At 38.8% G+C, this 17,876-nt stretch overlaps 1 protein-coding gene across 2 annotated transcripts in view; it reads left to right on the top strand.

Moving 5' to 3' along the window:
• The first annotated feature begins 11,763 nt into the window (after window positions 1–11,763).
• Window positions 11,764–17,876, top strand: part of dph6 (diphthamine biosynthesis 6) — a 56,464-nt gene continuing 50,351 nt past the window's right edge. For both annotated transcript variants that reach the window (XM_086274973.1, XM_086274974.1), the window contains exons 1-3: window positions 11,764–11,894; window positions 12,256–12,347; window positions 14,281–14,465. In XM_086274973.1, the coding sequence (XP_086131099.1) occupies window positions 11,872–11,894; window positions 12,256–12,347; window positions 14,281–14,465 (300 nt within the window). In that variant the 5' untranslated portion in view covers window positions 11,764–11,871. The remainder of the gene's footprint in view (window positions 11,895–12,255; window positions 12,348–14,280; window positions 14,466–17,876) is intronic.

Below are 17,876 nucleotides of genomic sequence, written 5' to 3'. Positions count from 1 at the left end.
AGCATGGAAGAAATTGCAAGGCATTTTTGCACATGCTGCTTGCAATAAAAATGCTTTATTCCCACGTGGCGGTGATTGTGGTGCTTTTCAGCAAGTTCCCTTTGTATTAACTTCATCGATTTAAGAAATACCTTTAAAAGAAATTCCCCATCATCTTTGAAGTAGGCAATAATATTATCTTTAAAAAGACTCTTAACACACTAGAGTAAAAGTTGGAAATTTATGACTAATCGATATAAGTGTACCTTATTATTCAAATAAATGATCTAAGAACCAGGAACAGAGCTATAAAGACCTTAACTATTTCATTAAATCTAATTAAATTGAATTGACATTAAAAGTCATTATTTAAGGCTATTTTTTCATAAGTGATTAGATGAGCCATACTGGATCTCCTTAGTATTAAACACATACTGCTTACAGTATTACAGAGTTAATGGGACAGATAATTGACAGTGAACCATAGGAGGTTAATAATAGATGTTTAATTGACTCATATCAATTTGTTACAATGAACATCATTGTCTAAAGATCCTATTCATACTGGGAGCAGACACATTTCCAGCAATGACCATATTACTTTTTTATGATCATCACTTTTGGGATTCACAAAGACAATGAAGTAGCGTATGAACAAGTAGTATGCAAGACGATTTAAGGATAAAACAGTGAACGCACATACACACATACCCTGTAGTTTTAAAATTAAAAATCCTCAGTGAGGGGATCTGGTGGCTTTGTTGTTCTGTGGGGACTAATTTACTGGCGTGGTTTGGGTTCACTTATCTCCTTAGAGGAGATGCTCACTGCAAATCAATACAAAGTTGCCCTGAGGGATCGCCTTTTATCCCGATAAAACATATCTTGATGTAAGTGGTCTTTTCCAAAATGACAATGCCTCCCATCTATGGGGAATGAGAGGTCAGTGAATCATTGGTTGGGTGTCATATGTGGCCCTGGAAATCACCAATTTGACACTTATGGAGGAGTTCAGGCCAAGATGTTTTGTTTTGACGGGAGCAAAATGCACAAGAATAAATGTACTACAAAGCATGTCAACGCAAAACAACAAACAAAAAGTAGTAATGATCATTTCCGAGGCTCATAGACTCTAAGCCAAAGTATATAGAAGCAGTTTTCTGGCAGCTAGTATATCTTACTGAGACACTTTAAGTCGGGCTTTCCTTTAATTTGGCAGTTGACAGTGTATTCTCTGGACGACCAGAGATGTTCAAAGCCAGTATCTACAGGAAGTGTTTCCCAGTTGAGTACAAATTTGTCCGTCACCAATGAGGAAGCAAAAGTTTATTTTTTTCTGACGCCACCAGACAGAATAAGGCAGACCTGACTCCTCAGTGTATATAGTGAATATTACAGGTCAGCTACTGTCCCAGGCCCTCTAGGCCTCTCCCAACTCCCTGGAAGCCCTACACTGTTTATACATATCTCTTTCACCTTTTTCCTCCTAAACAATTAGTGAGCCGGCCAAAAGGAAACCCATCCTGTTTGTTTTCCACACTTATTCTTGCTAGTGCCAGCTGCATGATGTTACGCAACTGTATCCAGTATACAGACAAAATAAGTGTTGGCAAACGTTCACCTATCTATGCAATTTACACGTTTTTAAGCAAAAGAATAATAGGGGACGTGAAACCTGAAGAGAAGAAGGGAATTTTCCTTTTACAAATGTTTTTAAAAACAATTAAATGGTAAATATTTTACTTTGCTACCTTTAACCATTGACAATTTTGCACACAAGAGCATCATCAATTCATAATTTGAATAAATGTAAACAGAGGTGCACTGGAACATAGAATTTACACTATGCTATGCATCACTCAGAGGACTTAAACAGATTGAGAGCAGACTGATAGATGAACCTTAGTGGAGATATGTGGCTGGATGGAAAAGGGAAGGTGTTGGAAGGTTGAGAATATTAATCATAGCAATTATTGAAAGTGTTTTTCGCTGACATCATCTTGTGGACCCATATATCAGCCAGGAGCAGCAGGCTTATGACTTAGTGACACAAGCTGAGTGGAGGACATTGAGCAGTAAAAATTAGCACGTTATCCTGAGTGAAAAATGAAGCCATCAGAGAGCCATAAGCAGCCAACATTTGTTATTCCAAAGATTTCATTTTGGCAAGAAGGCTTTGTGGATGTTATTGTTTGTACTGTCATCATCTTTACTTTTGAAGACATTCCTTTACTGATTTACATCTATTACGGTAGTCCATTGTGCAATAGTTACTTAGGAAATAAGTGGGTTACAAGTACAAACAACAGCAGGGCTATATTTCATATCCAGAGGAACCAAAAGAAATGTAAATATGAATTGAAAATGTCAAAGATTCACACGCACGTAATGCTAAAAGTGTTAGATGACTAAGTGTGCGTATTTGTGTTCCCTTTGTCCTGCATTAGAAAGCAACAGAAACCAGACTTCTAAGCTGGTGCTCTCAAGGCCAGAAGAGACTTCCTTAAGTGGAAATGAGTAAAAGCAGAGTGTTCATAGTCTGCTATGGAGTTAGCACAACACTTAGATTCATAAGAATAACTATGCCCTGATTTAGTTGCTTCCTGAAAATAATCTGCCCACCTTGCCAGGAATTTTGAAGAACAGTCACCTCTTTGTTTATCTTTGGTGTCCATTTCTAGACGTTTAGCTCCAAATAAAGATGTGACAGCAATGAAGAGCAAGACAATGCACGCACAAAAGAACCTTTGCTGAACTACATCAAGGAAACCATTACTGTGTGTCATTCTTCTGTCTGCCTTCATTCAGATGTCTGACTGCAACAAGAGTCACATTCTTCTTTTTACATGACATTTATTTATACACTGCGCTGCGCTTTCGTCATTCTCTGTCTAAGCCTGTGCAGCGTTCCTTCCCTCCCTAACTTTAAGATGTCGTAAACACACTGCAGCCGCTCCCTCTTGGAAACTCTCAGGAACATCAGAGGGGTCCCTGGGTCTCTTACGTCTCTCTTGCTGCTCACGGCTACATCAGCTCCTCTGGGCAACCGCCCAGTTGGCTGGGAGTCTGCTGCCCTGACCCTGAACCCTGAATATAAGAGGTTAGCCAAGGGCCAGAGCAGAGGCTGAGGGTGGGTGTGGTGGCGGAGGTCAGGATGGAGGAGGAGGGGGAGAGAGACAGCTATTAAACACAACAGAGGAAGGCCCATCAGGATGTGTCTTTTATAGCTGGCTGGTACTTGAAGGAATCAAACGTCACTCCCAGAGGCAGGCAGTCCAGCTAGCAGATGAATCCTGTAAGGGTGGAAATGACGGGGTCAGGGTTTTTACAAGGTCAGGATGAGGTTAGCGAAAGGTCAGAAACTCAGTAATCTCTTCTTTTCAGTCTACGATGTTAGAATTGTGTTAACACCATTGTACGGGTGAGATACCACATTGTGTATTAACACTGGTTGAGGCCTAAATGACACAAAGATGGAGGTAGACCTTTTTTTATTATTATTCACTATCTCGCCAAGGCTGCTGGCTGCAGCTGTATGAATACTGTATTATGCAGTGCCCAGAGCTTTTCCTTTAAAGGTCCTTAGATTCAATTCTGTATTGCATGCCAAATCACAGCATAAGGTTTAAAATACACTTTTGTAGACATGTATTGGCTATATAAAGACTTGTATTCAGTCAAAAATGTTTATCAGTGTCATATCTCAGCTATACACTAATTACATTAATACAAAATTATGCCAAAAATCCAACACTGAGTACAAACGTAAGCCAACTAAGAAAAGAAACTAATGTGGTCATATGTCAACAACACTGGTCAACATTATTTTCTTTAAAACAGCTGGTGTAGTTTCATAGGATGATGACACTAGTTTGTTGATGTTTATACCACAGTAAAATAGATAGAGCTGGTAAATCAGTGAAAATGTTGCAAAAATATATATATATATTTGATCCTATCGTAAACTTTAACTATGTTACTGAAGTTAACCTGCATACGCAAGTATTCATTGTTGCTCAGGAGTAGCCTCCAGATGGCCGCATGTCTCCTACCAACACCTCAGACTCCTTAACCCTTCAACCCTCGAGCCATTCAACCTCTCCCCTCTAACACTGTCTCATTCCTTGTTTCATTTTCATTACAACCCTCCTGCGAGGATTTGAACTTGTTGCCCCATCTGAACTGGGGTGACAGCTCACTAAATCACTGCCTTTTAGTGGGCCTGCCCCCTTTTTTATACACTTTAATCACCAGACTCCAGTAACCAGGAATATTGGGCCCAGTGTATGGAATTCTCCTCGTAAAAGAAAAGGCACAGGCCACTGATGTGCCTCTCATGGCAGAATCGCTGCTAGAATTCATCTTGTTCCTGCTGAGATGGTGGTTGATGGAGGCGCTGGCTCTTGCTTATGGGTGACAATCAATCGCTCAGGATCAACAGGTTTTAGGCTGTAAACTTGAGGTCATCTCCTATCTAGCCGACAGTTTCTCATCTGGTGATGCTGGCGTTAATGCTGGAGGGAGGCCTTGGATTTTGTTTGTTATTTATGGTTAGTCGCAGGTTTAGAAATGGTTCTGAATGATCGGAGGCTATTTTTTACACTCAGTCTGTCATGGCTTTAAATTGGTTAACCCCCTGTGTACACAGGGTGTCTGAGAAATGGAGAAAAAACAAAGAAAATTCAAGCTACTACTATATAACAGGTTTTGTTTTTATTCAGAAACTTTTTTATCTGCAGATTGATTGAGTGGTATGGCTCTTCTTGTCATCTGCCATACATTTCAGTCCTTGCTTTGATGAGCCTCTTTTCTCAGTAGTAGTCCTCTCTGTCTTCTTTTCTCTTCTTCTTCCCTCTCAATTTCATCTCCAACCAAACATTAATCCTTATCCTCTCTAAGGAAGTCCACTTCATGCAGCAGTGAGGGTATTTAGAGTGAGTGTTGACATTGGACAGCAGGTTAGACAAATATCCTAGACTCAAAACCACAAGACAAATGGCAGATCAGAGCTCGCTGTGTTCTGGCAGCGAGTTTCCTGGTCTGACTTAGCTGAGGCCAGCCATTCAGCACGAATGACATCTTACTGCAAGGAAGAAAGGTGGGTGGTGGATGAATGAAAATGTGGGAACAGTTTAAAGAATGGGAGCAGGACAGAGGGAAATGGAAGGAGAGCAGAGAGAAATTTGCTGAAAGGTAAGACAACAAAATGTAAAGGAAAGGCAACCGGCAAGCATGAGGGGTGTTTTTAAACACATTCATTTATGAACACACACATTTTTCATATTTTTATGTCTTTATTGAATACATTTAGCTACTCTTCATAGTGCAGAAAAGCTAAGTGAACACTTGAATTTAATAACATATAGAGGTAAAAGCCTCCATCATTTGTAGCTTTTTATGAGAGCTTGAGCAACAATGTGCAGAAATATTAAACCATCTATTCCAATGAAACTGTTTTGGTTCATCTGTATTTCTGGGATGTATTGACTGAACAGCCCTCGTGAGGTCCCACCACAACATTTGAGTTTAGGTGAGGTCGGGACTCTGACGTGGCCTTTTCAAAATATTAGTTTTGTCCTTTTTAAATCCCTTTGTTGTTGATTTAGTTGTGTGCCTTAGGTCATTGTCATGTTACATCACCCATCATCTCCTAAGCGTCAGGTAAGTATTTGAGCCACAGTGAATATATCAGGGGGAAACAATATTTAGTACCCCTGTAATTTAAGCCCAAGTCATTTTTACTTTATCTTTTATTTATTTTAAACGCCTGCCACTCCGATGGAAACTTTTTGTATTTTTTCTCGCTTCTTCCTCAGACAACATTATTAAAGTTTCTCCAGTCTAACTTTCTTTCTTTCTGCCTCCAACAGTGTAGGTTTTTTTTTATCGTCACCACTCTATGCACCTCACCTCCAGGAAAGGGTATTTCCATATAAAGAAATGGCAGTGTGGCTGTATGCAGATTTTATGCAGATTTTAAACAAATGTGTGGCAGTAAGAACAAACTTGGCCAGTGTACAGGTGTCAAAACTTTGATGGTGATTTTGAGTGTACACTCATTTTTGTAAAAGGTAAGATCATTCCTGAGCACATATTAAATAAGGGCTATCATTCCTAAGGCCCTGAGGTAGCAAAGCAGCTCAAGCTAAACTATGATGCTCCCTACACGTGCTTCAAGGTGGGGATGTTTTGGTGTTGATGTACAGTGCCTTTTATTCTTAGATTGTATTCCACAGTTTTCAGAGATAATTTGGAGTATCCTGTTAATTTCTATAATTTTTCCCAATTTTTTTAAAGATGTTTTCTCCATGATGCCTTCCACTAACACCATTCTTATTCTATGCCAAACATTTTCTTCCAACATTAAACAATAGAATATTATTTTGAGATAAAAATGAACTGCTTAATATTTTGTCTGTGTATTTTTTTGTAGTTATATTTGATTTTTCTAATGTAAGAAAAGCCAAAAGAAAATTTGCCTTCAAGGACTAGTCTTATGGAGTTATTTGGAAAACCAGCAACTCCCACTGCAATCCTAGAGGTGGTTTTGATTGCACATTACATCATTTCAAGGTGGAAGCAAACACGCATAACCACACACAGACATGCAAACTAGGCCCTGCCACTGTGACAAGCTATCTACTCACACTCAACACATAACCACACGCATACATGCAGACAGCACAAGGCACCACGCACACTCCACAGAGATATGAGGCCAGTTTTGACAACCGCCAAGTTGACTTGGCATTGGTCTGACTGGAGTGATCCAAGAAAAGCAAAGCAGACCCACGAGAGGGCTGGGGCTTTTGTGTTTGTGGAGTGTCACACTTCATCACGAGGGAAACCCATAACAGGCCCAGGAAGACCTTTGAAGCTATGGGAGGAGTGTGTGGGAATCGCCTCTGTGGCTACCTCTGATGTCAACTCCAATACTCTGATTGCAGGATATTTCCTGGATTAGGATTATGTTTGTCGACTGAGATGGAAACTGTCTGAGGATTGTATATCAGAGAGCAGACTAGCTAATTATAGCATCCCATCCACAGTTTAGTATTTAAGTAACACACCGGCCAGCAACAAAAACAGAATTTATATGTTTTGCTCACCTCGATATATAACATAAGGACAGAAAAACAGTATATTTATCTGTTTGTTTGTTGTTTCAGGATATCCATATTGGATTTGTATGGCACAGCTTTAAGGTTTGATGTCCCCTGGTTTTGATTTCTAGGAGGAGATAGTTTCTGTGAACCATTAGGCTGAAGATCCCATATGCAGACCATTGCCAGGCAGCATTAGAGTCTGGTGATAGCAGCATGTGCAGTTTGCTTTGGCTGCTTCAAAATTAGTTGAATGGTGGTATACTTAAATGGGCCACATCCTTTTGGCTGAAGCTTCACAAGTTTCAACCACTGAAGCCATAATTTGACTCTAGGATGCTATAAGTAGGGCAAGACAATTTCAAATCAAGGAGAAATATTCAGGAAATTACATTTGTACTTAGGGATGGTTGGCTGGTTTGGCTATTGGAAAGTTTCCATTTCTACAGGGCTGCATGGATCAGGGGATAGTGATTTTTTTTTCATCTACTTTTAACCCTTGATTAATACAAAAATACATCCAGACTCAAGTATAATGTCTATTTTTAAATAGCCTACCCAGATCAATAATGATGATAAATGTAGAGGCCTAACAAGAGAGCTGTGATTTCAGGGTTCACTATTTATTAGTCTTTAACAATGCTCCTTTGGTATGTATTCAGTGCTAATTAGGAATTCATGTTTCAAGAAGCTAGACTAACACGCTGAACAAGGTAAACATTACTAAAAATCACCATGCCATTACAAAACATTACCATCTAACTGAAAGCATCATTATGCCCCAAATAAAGGCCACATTGGCCATGTTGTCTTGTTTAATAATAATAATAAAAATATAAACTGTGAAGATATAACAGCAAATTTCTGAACTTGCAGTTCTGTTGCTGCTAAATGATCCTTAAAAACGCAGTAAAGGTTCTTAGGAGTATAACTGTCATTATTTTTTATTTATTTATTTTTGTTCTGTGAAGCATTATATACATATTACTGCATTCAGGTTGAGTTGAGATATGAGATAAAAGCACCACTTTAAACGCCTGTGAAAGCCACTTTTCTGCGCAAAGATGTTTATTATTTTGAAGACCGAATAACAGCTCTAAGCAAAATGATCTTGGATCGCTCACAAAAGTGCAGCATCTTATTGGGCAAAACATGTTTCAACCATTTTAATGCTTTATGTCATGTAGAAACCAAATGGAACAGGGGTAACAGCTAAATTTTCATTGGGAGACTTGGGGGAAAAACTCAATTAGCGTTTGCAGACTGGAGGAGGGGGGTTGTTCAGGACAATGTCATGATCAAACACGATTTGGATCAAACCGTGACTTTTTTTTTTCACATTCTCTCGCATTTCCAATCAAGGACCGATTAGCCTCAGACATTAATGAGCCTACTAATCCATTTGGGCCCCTCGTGATAACAGTTAATTGTCTGTAAAAATGTGTACAGATCCCCGTTTGGGTTGTTTACTAACTGATTTGGATGTGGTTAGGCCCTAAAGAGGTATCATTATGTTGATAGTTCTTTGGAAAATGAGCCCCTGATGGAGACAACACCAGAGTGGTGTAGAGTTAAGAATACACAGGACTGCTTTCAACCATTGCTCACTTGAGAGCAAATTTACCAGTACTTTAAAACGTTTGGCGGCCACCGGTGCTTGTTAAACTTCACCTATAATTAACAGGAGTTTTCTATAGAGAAGAATGACTTAAATAAATCTCTGACATTTGGGTAGTTGTTAATTCACAAAAGTTTAGAATAACGTGAGGAAACTGGATGTTTCAAGCAAATAGCTTCATTTGTGCCCTACTTTGTTTGTGGCTTAGTTGAAACTTAATTCCAAATTACAGTAACATTCACATCCAATTTATGTTTGGTGTAGAGTCAGAACAGAGAAGTCGATTTTCTTGAGCTGAAACAGAAAGTTGTCTTTGAGAAGAACGATGCCAAACATTGCTCACACGGTTTTATTTTATTAAAGGCCTCTAAAAAAATGAACCTAAAATTAAGGCTGTTTTAAGGTCATTAGTACAGGTTTTGTTAATTGTCCCAATATTTAATTTCTCTTTAAAAAGAGTCAACCCTGATATAAAACCAACTGAACAAAACAAAACAAAACATGGCCCTCAGATGAATGTACTTTGGATGTGTTGTAAATACTTGTTCACATAACAGAATTTATATGTCATTTTAAAATTAATTTTAGATGTCAACAGCATGTGAATCCAGTATTTTTGCGCTACATCTGAAAAATACAGAGTATAAATGATTACAATAACTGTTATATTGTGTGATAAATTTTTTTTTTTTTTTTAGGTATTTTATTGCATCTTATTGTTTCCTTTTATTGCTATCATGGCACTTACATGCACATTTATTCACAAGTTGTACAACCTTGTGTTTTTTTGTCAGCAGTAAAACCAATTTTCTCTTTAGAGTTAACATTTACTGGTAAGATCTAATCTTACATTACATTTACTTACATTTTTACCTTTCAACTTAATATTTTATCGATAAATATAATGTACTACTATTTACTATGTACAATTTATTTATTTTCTTTATTTTCAATGTAATGCATAAATATCCTGCAAGCATTACAGCAACTGTTATTCAAAAAAAAAAAAAAAGCATTCTCTGCTTCCATACATGATGTGGTGCACAAGTGTGTTTGTGTGTTTGTATTCTGGCCACTCAGCCTGCAACCTTGGCTGGCCTGTTCTGACACTCAATTTATTGTCCTGTGATTTGAGGCCTTAGTTTCTCATTACACCCAAAGTTTTTGTGTCCTTGTGCGACAAAAATTAGTTTGTGTGTCTGTGTAAATCACCTGTCATATGCACATGCTCCTTTAAGAAAAGGCCAAGGGTGTCATTTGATTCCTGCTGCCTTGCTTTCATATTTATGCGTCTCATATTCACGTCCATTGGCTGTGTCTCAGTTGGGCCATCCATCAACACTTTTTATCCCCATCACACCAACAATATGGACATAAAACGCTCTTTTACGTCAGCAAAATGCTGCCACAAATAAAACATGAACAACACACCTCTTTATTTGTCTAGGTAATAAACGACATAAATTAAAAGTGATAAGCGACAAAATTTGCATTAGTCCTATGTTATGGGCTTTAATGGAAATTACCACAGGCTGAGAACTTTTAATATTAAATATAACCCGCACAATTGGAAAACACAGGTGATGTATTAATGAGTTTACAAAACTGAAGGACAACCAGACTCAGAAGGATGTGACTGGCTCTCCAGGAGGCCAGGAGGAGGACATTTTTCAAACAAACATGTCAAAGGAACATTTTTTAAAACCATATCACTCATCCTTTCAACTGAAATTTCCTATAAGATCAAAATATTGAAATATTAATTCTACAGATATACAGGCACTTGTTTGTTGTGCATATTTTTGGTACACTAGACTGGGGACTGAGTAACTTGCTCAGCTATATTATATCTTGAATACAACTCAATTCTTTTTATTGTTATAAATAAATAAAGGACAAGGAAAGAAATTACAAAAAATTAAGTGACCAAATATTACATCTTTTATCATCTTATGTAATATAGAGGGAAAAAACCAAAACAATCGAATGAACATATCATAAGAAAATATTACTCCATTAGAAAACAAATCCTTCCATTCAGCCTATACTGTCTGCACCCCAACATAAACGAAGCTCATCTGCAGGTTGTAGATTTTGCTATATATTCAGGATGAATACAGCCAAACAAAAACAAAAACAAAAGAGGGAACCTAGTAAAAAAAAGCAAGGGGATGAAGAGACGTCTCTCTCAATTTTGTACACTCAGACAGAATCAGTTGCCTTTGGCCTGCTTAAGGGTAGAAGGTGAGGGAAGCACACAAAAGCAGTGCAATTATTCTGCTCTGGCACAACAACAGAGAGCAAAAGGAGCATCAAAGGCTTTCCTCTGAGCAAAATAGGGCTCCCTCAGAGGAAAGCGCAACCTGTGTGTGAATACCAGTGCATGGACTTTAGGCCCTCTCTTGAGACACAAGAGGCAAAGGATGCGTGTCAATAGAGTTGCAGTGCCTATCCACTTTGATTACGTTATAATACAGCAAGCAGTAGCAACAGTGTAAATAAACCTTTTTTTAATGTTTTTTCAGCTATATCTTTAAAAAAGTAGACGTGTCAAACTCGTTTTTTTATATATATATAATATGCCATTGCACATATGTTTAAAAAACACACACACTCTTTCTTTGTAACTTATGTACACCCTGGAAGCACCTAACACAGTGAAACAGTAAGTCTTTGCTGCATGTCTTTGCACTGTGATGGGAATATGCAGCACTAACTGAACATACAGAGTATAAACCTTTGACCAACAGGCTTGGTAATATCCCTCAGCACTACCCTCTTTTAAGCACTTTAAGCACATAAATAACATCTATTTATTTATTTATTTATTTATTTTTTCTTTTCTTGGTGTCTTTCAGTGTAATATCTTTTATCCACTATTGGTTGAACAACTACCGTTATACTTCCTTTTCCTTTTAAAGATTTGAATTATTAAGGAGCAACTGTTAACAAACCTTACATTTCAATAATGTAAGTAAGAAAGAGAGCGGTGTTACGGATTTTCTGTCAGGCACATTAGAGGGCACCTCAGTCGAATGACGAGGGTCCTTTAACAACCCGGAAGTCTGGCTTCCACATGTTTTTGTGTACGCTCGCCGGTTGCTAAGCGGTGTTATCACATTGTAGTCAATACTTGTGGTGCTTTTAGGCTCAAAAACGAAATCTAACAGGATGAAAGTGGTTGCGTTAATAAGGTAATCGCAGCTTGCCGCTTTAACCGTCACACAGGTCTGTCACTGATGATTTGTGCTTGCAGAGCAGTAAGCTACGGATGCTGATGTATCTATATGAGTTAATTCAAACCAAGAATATGACACCCATGCAGGTGTAGAATTATTGCCTAAGGGTTTGAAGACGAATGAAAGAGTGGCATAGAGTGGCTGTAACATGCTGTGAGAGTAGTGCACCAGAACTCACCCGGTACATCCACAACCTTGTGTTCCAACCCTGGATATTAAATATGGTGCACCACATTCCCACATTGCTAAACTTTGCACCCATGATAATGTGTGTGTCAGCTTAGCCTCTGTGTCTGTTTATTATGTTGTGTTCCAGTGGGGGCAAAGACAGCTGCTACAACATGATGCAGTGTGTTGCTGCTGGGCACCGGATCGTAGCTCTGGCCAACCTGCGCCCTGCTCACACAGGTGAGTAAAACGTGCTCCTGGGATTAACCTGTAAGCCCCAGCAGCTGGCTGGAGCTGGCTTTGCTATATGGGCCAACCAGCTGCACTTCCGTTCCCAATAACTGTACATAAATTAAATATTTGATCATTTCACTTTTGAACTGCATGTTTGTGTGCTGTGTCCTTACATATATTTGATCTGATTTGATGTTTTAACAAATGAAATATTCAAATATTAGTGTTTAAAATAACCAGAGTCATTTATGGAATGCTAAGTAGGCCAAAAATATTTGAATAGTTTCAAAAGTAAGTTAATGATTAAATACATTTAAAACATTTACCCACAATATACTAGAAGAAGTTTACAAGAATTCCCTATTCACACTATAGTGTATGCCCATATAATATGTATTTTGTGTCTAATGCCAACACATTAATCTGTATAACTGAAAGAAATGTGAAGAGAAACAACATGTCCAATTGCAGATTAACAGGTTCTATTTATCTAATGCAACAGCAAAGCTCTCTCTAGTACTTAACTAAAATTCTTCTCAATAATGGGACTTAATTTTCTTTGTTGTAAACTTACTTAAAATTATGTATCTCTAATTAAACTTCTCCCCTGTGTTTTACAGTTATTCTTCCTTGTCCAGTATAGCCTACACTACAGCATTATTGTCTAAAATTGATACTTCCTGTATTTTTGAACACGTTAATCCTGAGGAATTAAAATTTACTGAGGAAGAACTTTTCATGAGGAAGAACAGTTCATGAACTTTACTTTTATTGATATTTGCTAATATCACTAAATGGGGCTCTGGAAAAGTATTCTCTATTTTTAGTGATTGAAATACTGGAGCGGGTGCTCTGTATGGTTTGGAGTTGCCCAGATCTTGCAGTTGGTTCGCATAGATGCCTGCCCTCCCTAAGTCTGCCGGAGGTCTCTTGAGGTTAAAAAGGAGTTTTTCCTCCATACTCACACTGAGTGCTTTCCCAAAGGAAATCTTTGGTTTCTATCTGTCTGGTATAATTTAAGATGTTGGCCTAACTATGATAAGTGGCCTGAGTTGTTGGGATTGTTTTCCAGTTTAGTTCAGTTCAGTTGTATTCATACACTAAGCTATAGTGCCATTTCCCAACTATCCAAGTCTGCTTCACCTTTTAAGCTAAAATGGAAGAGTTTGTTATAACTGTAACTAACTTGAACTTTGATTATAAACTATAGTACGTGTCACTCTCTTGCCTATGTGCATGTGTGAGGAGCCACACTTGTATATATGTAGCAACACGGAACTAAAAATCAGTTGCTTAGTTACTGAATTTTGCGCATTTCTAGTTTTTGCTTTTCACTCTCCAGTCTCATGCATCCCTAGTGCATGTTTTCATAGTTTCTTATTAACACCTGGAAGCGGCCCAGTACAAGCCTGACCGAGTGGCACAGGATTATATTGGCTGCTGAGCAGCTCCTCTGGAGCAGTTAGGGTTTAAGGGCCTTTTTGAAGTGCATATAAGTGGTGTTAATGAGGAAGGTGCAAGTGCTGCTCTTTCACTTCACCAATCCAAATTTACTGTGTCCATCTGGAAGTTGCACCTGTGACCTCTGAGGCACCGGGACAAGTTTTTAGGTCACTGCTGCAAAAATGATGAAACTTGAAACTTTCAGTTAAGTTTGTTCAGACTTTTGTTTTAAATTACTTTCATTTAAAAAAATTTTTCTTTAACGTGTGGTATCTTGAATATACAATGCATTGTATTAATAAAAACATATAGTCAGATCATTTTTAATATAGTATTCATTAATTGTAGAGCTGTAGAGGTAGATATTTAATGTCAGTTATTTCTCAGGGAATTGCACCATCACTTCTTGTGCATAATCCAGTGAAATCCCTTTTGTCAGACACGATTAAGGCTCTCATCAGGCACAGGTTGTAACTCATTTTCCTTCGTGCATTAGATGAATTGGACAGCTACATGTACCAGACGGTGGGCCACCAGGCTATAGAACTGTATGCCGATGCCATGGACTTACCTCTATATAGACGCACCATCCAGGGATCCAGCCTGGACACTAGCAGAAACTACAGAGAGACAGAGGGAGATGAGGTAGAGGACCTTTATCAGCTGCTGCACCTTGTGAAGGTAGGCATCTGTGCCAGAAGAGTTTATTACCCCGGATGTGCATTTTCAATCCATGTCCTCCGGCCAAGAGGCCTTAATACTTTAGGAGCCCATGACATTTTATTTCCACACACAAAAATATTGTTTCATTTTCTTGATTTATCTGTAGAGTGCAACTTCCAAAGACATTAAGGTAACTGTGTAAAATGCTTACTTGCTTGAAGTAAGATTTCTACTGCTTGACAGTTTTGGTTGTAGTTTAGTGTTTTATAATCTGCTGAGTGTTTTCAGTGGATGACAGGTCTACACTGCAGGCACCCAAACTCTTTTACAGTGGAGTCATATTGTTGTAATACATGATGATTATGTGGTTTGTTATTGTCTTGCTACAATATGAAAGTCCTTTTCCTAAAAAGGCTTTTTTAATGTTTCCTTTTCATGCCGGGTGTACTAAAGCACTCTATACTGTAATGAGTGCTGACTTTTCAGCTGTTTTCTAATAAAAATCCACATAGTGTTGCTTTTGCGCTTCCTTAATTCCCAAAGAGAAATTGAAGTTGAACTTTCTAGTCGGTTCTTAGTTCCTATTGCAAACTGCCAGGGAGACTAAAAAGCCCATATAGTGCTTTTAGCCTGCCTGATTTAGCATATTTTAATTTTTCCTTTGAAAATAAGGTATGTTTTCCTTTTATTTTACTCTGGAATAATAGTGTGGCTGTTGGATCACTTAATCAATGTTTTATGGGCAAAGTTGGAGAGAGGTGCCCTTGAACAATGGCTTCACAGGAAAAATTCCATTCTTTTTTTTATCTCACTTGACAGAAGATCAGATGCAAAAATTAATCACCAAATTAATATTTCATCAAATACCACTTTTGACAGGACTCTGAGAAAATATTCATTTGATGGCAAATTATGTATGAGGCCTTGGTGGTCCAACCAGGTACGGGGTGGCTGACTGACAGGTTTGAGATAACTGCATGTGTGTTTAGAACACTGCTGGCACTGCTTGCCTACCTGACCGCTTGCAGCCATGAGGAGGCTACATGGACACACGCTTCAACAGGAGCAAAGGCTCTCCCTGCTGTCAGCACAAACACCGTGTGGGATTGATCCTGTGTAACACTTTATCCCCACACAACCTCTTATTTTAGCTGGCAGCATCAACATTTAAGCACTTCTTATGGGATGCTGGATGGGACTTTGTTGTTGAAATGGGATTCTGCTTTATGTGGTGTATATGACAGAGGTATGCGTGAATCGTTGTGCAGGTATGTGTGGAGACATGTTCATCTGACTCCTTTAAGGCCCTACACTGCCTTAGTGGCAGGGGCCAGTCCGCCTGAAGGCATTTTCACCTTACTTCCTTACTTCCTTTGCCGTGTCCAGTAGAAATCTTTTCACATGCAGCTACATGGGCAAGTTCTTGATTTTTGGAGCTTTTGATCTTATTAGTACAACCACATCCACACAGCTCAGTATTTACCTCTTTTGTGAGTCAAGTAGTGGACAGCGTTGTGGAATGTGATGCAGTATGCCCACTCTGCCTGTGGTCAGGGCTCTAATTGCATAGGGCTGCTAATTTCCCATTTCCAGGGTTTTTTCGTCTGACCTCGCCAGTCCGACAGGCCATAGATCAGGGCAGTTTGACTCCAATGAGGCCCTCCCAGGCTGGGAGACCTCCACTGGTCACCCAGCGCACCCCTCACACTCCTCTGTCATCAGCAGACCTGGACCATAAACAACAGGTTTCCTCTCATCCGTAAAGTTATGGCAACCATAAGAATACAATCTTTTAATCTCAAATTTCAAGTTAGTGCTCTCGAAAGTTAATTTTTCAACGAGTGACTAACTTGTACCACAGTTCCACATTATGTACTGTATTGAAATAGTAAGTTATTTAACTTGAAGTGTATTTTTAAACTTCCCAAACTCTCTCGTGTCATCTCAAATATCGTCTTAGAAATTCTGTTACGTTCCATCAAGTTGAGTAGATCTTCAGTTTGTTTCTTTTTTCTTTATTTCTAAAAAAATAGACAAAAAAACATATTTCTTTGACCATAAACTTTTTAGTGTTGTTGATTAGTGAAGGAATTGATGGAGGGGGGAGTAAAAGGAGGGGGAAAAAAACACAGCTTTTGATAATGAGCTGTTAAATCACTATTGCTGGAAAAGAACAGTTTTAGCATGAAAAAATGTGTTCTGTTTTGGAAAGTGTGATATTTTGAAAGATTCTTTCTCACAGTTTGAATTAATTAGAAGTTACAAGATTATATTTGGCAAATGACACTTGAGCATAGATGAAAGATTTTTTTTCCTCAGATCCAAAGTTGATGAGTTTTAAGTGGATTCTCTTCTCTTCCTCCTCCCCGTTTTGCAGTGCTAGTGTCTGACTCGTAGCATGAGCCAACAGTGCCATCTATGGATCGTTCCCGTTTGCTGACAAACCAAACATAATCTATACAGACTGGCCTCTAAGAATGTTTGAAGCCATTCGAAAGATTCAAAGGAAGAGATCATATTCTTCAGAACCTTTGTTGACAGAGGGGGAAAAAAGCCCGATTGTAATAGAAAAAATGAGCTATCCATTCCCTGGCAGTACTGATAATAGCAGAATGACAATGTGGCCCTATCCTTGGCCCCCTTTGCTCTCATCGCTGGCTGTGTATAGCTGTGCTTCTTTGAAGTGTGTAACCCGATCAACATGCATGCAAGCCCATCCTGCTAGGTGCTGATCTTTGAACCTGCTCTTTGAGGGGGAGAAATAAGTTTTGGTGGAGCACTTTTACGTATATACAGCTGAGAATGCATTTTCACAGAAATGACATCTTTTCATTCTCAACAATGCTTTCAAACGACACTAGAATATAAAGTTTACATAAAGATGTTTTTCTGTAAGCGCAACATTTGTATTTATTGCTAAGAATTAAAATCCAACTCCTGTAAAAGTGTGCTTTTTTGTGGATTTCATAGGTAGTGTGTCCATACTTCATTGTGTGGCTACTCTGCTCCCCTCTGCTGTGATCCGCTCTCATGTGTGATACAGATCAACAGTGTCAGTCACCCCTGGCTGTAAAGCCAGTTCCCCCAAAGGCCTGCAAAACCCCTCATATTAGTCATATCACATCCCTCAATTCCTTTATCCTTCTCTCTGTGCTCTGTGACCTGACACAGTGGCTCTTTATTCCCTGTGACCCAGCTTGTGTGTGTGTGTGTGTGTTTGTGTGTGTGTGCGTACGTGCTTGTGTGTTCAAGGTCAGGTCAAAACAGGCCTGTGCTACATGATAACAGGTCTATCGCTGTCATCCGTGCACACCTCTGCCTCTCTTTCAGCACTGTAGTCCTTTCACTACAATCCATATGCACTTTATTTGTCACCCTCAGCCACAAGTAGATGTTTTGAATTATGAGTAGTTAATTCCATTTTACAAC

This window comes from Aulonocara sp. 'chitande type north' Nkhata Bay, linkage group LG19, assembly GCF_057382095.1.
Source record: "Aulonocara sp. 'chitande type north' Nkhata Bay isolate Kocher_YH1m ecotype deep benthic linkage group LG19, A_spYH_male_GT1.1, whole genome shotgun sequence".
Lineage (NCBI taxonomy): Eukaryota > Metazoa > Chordata > Actinopteri > Cichliformes > Cichlidae > Aulonocara > Aulonocara sp. 'chitande type north' Nkhata Bay.
The sequence above is the reverse complement of the archived record's forward strand: the minus strand, read 5'-3'. Positions and strand labels throughout refer to the sequence as shown.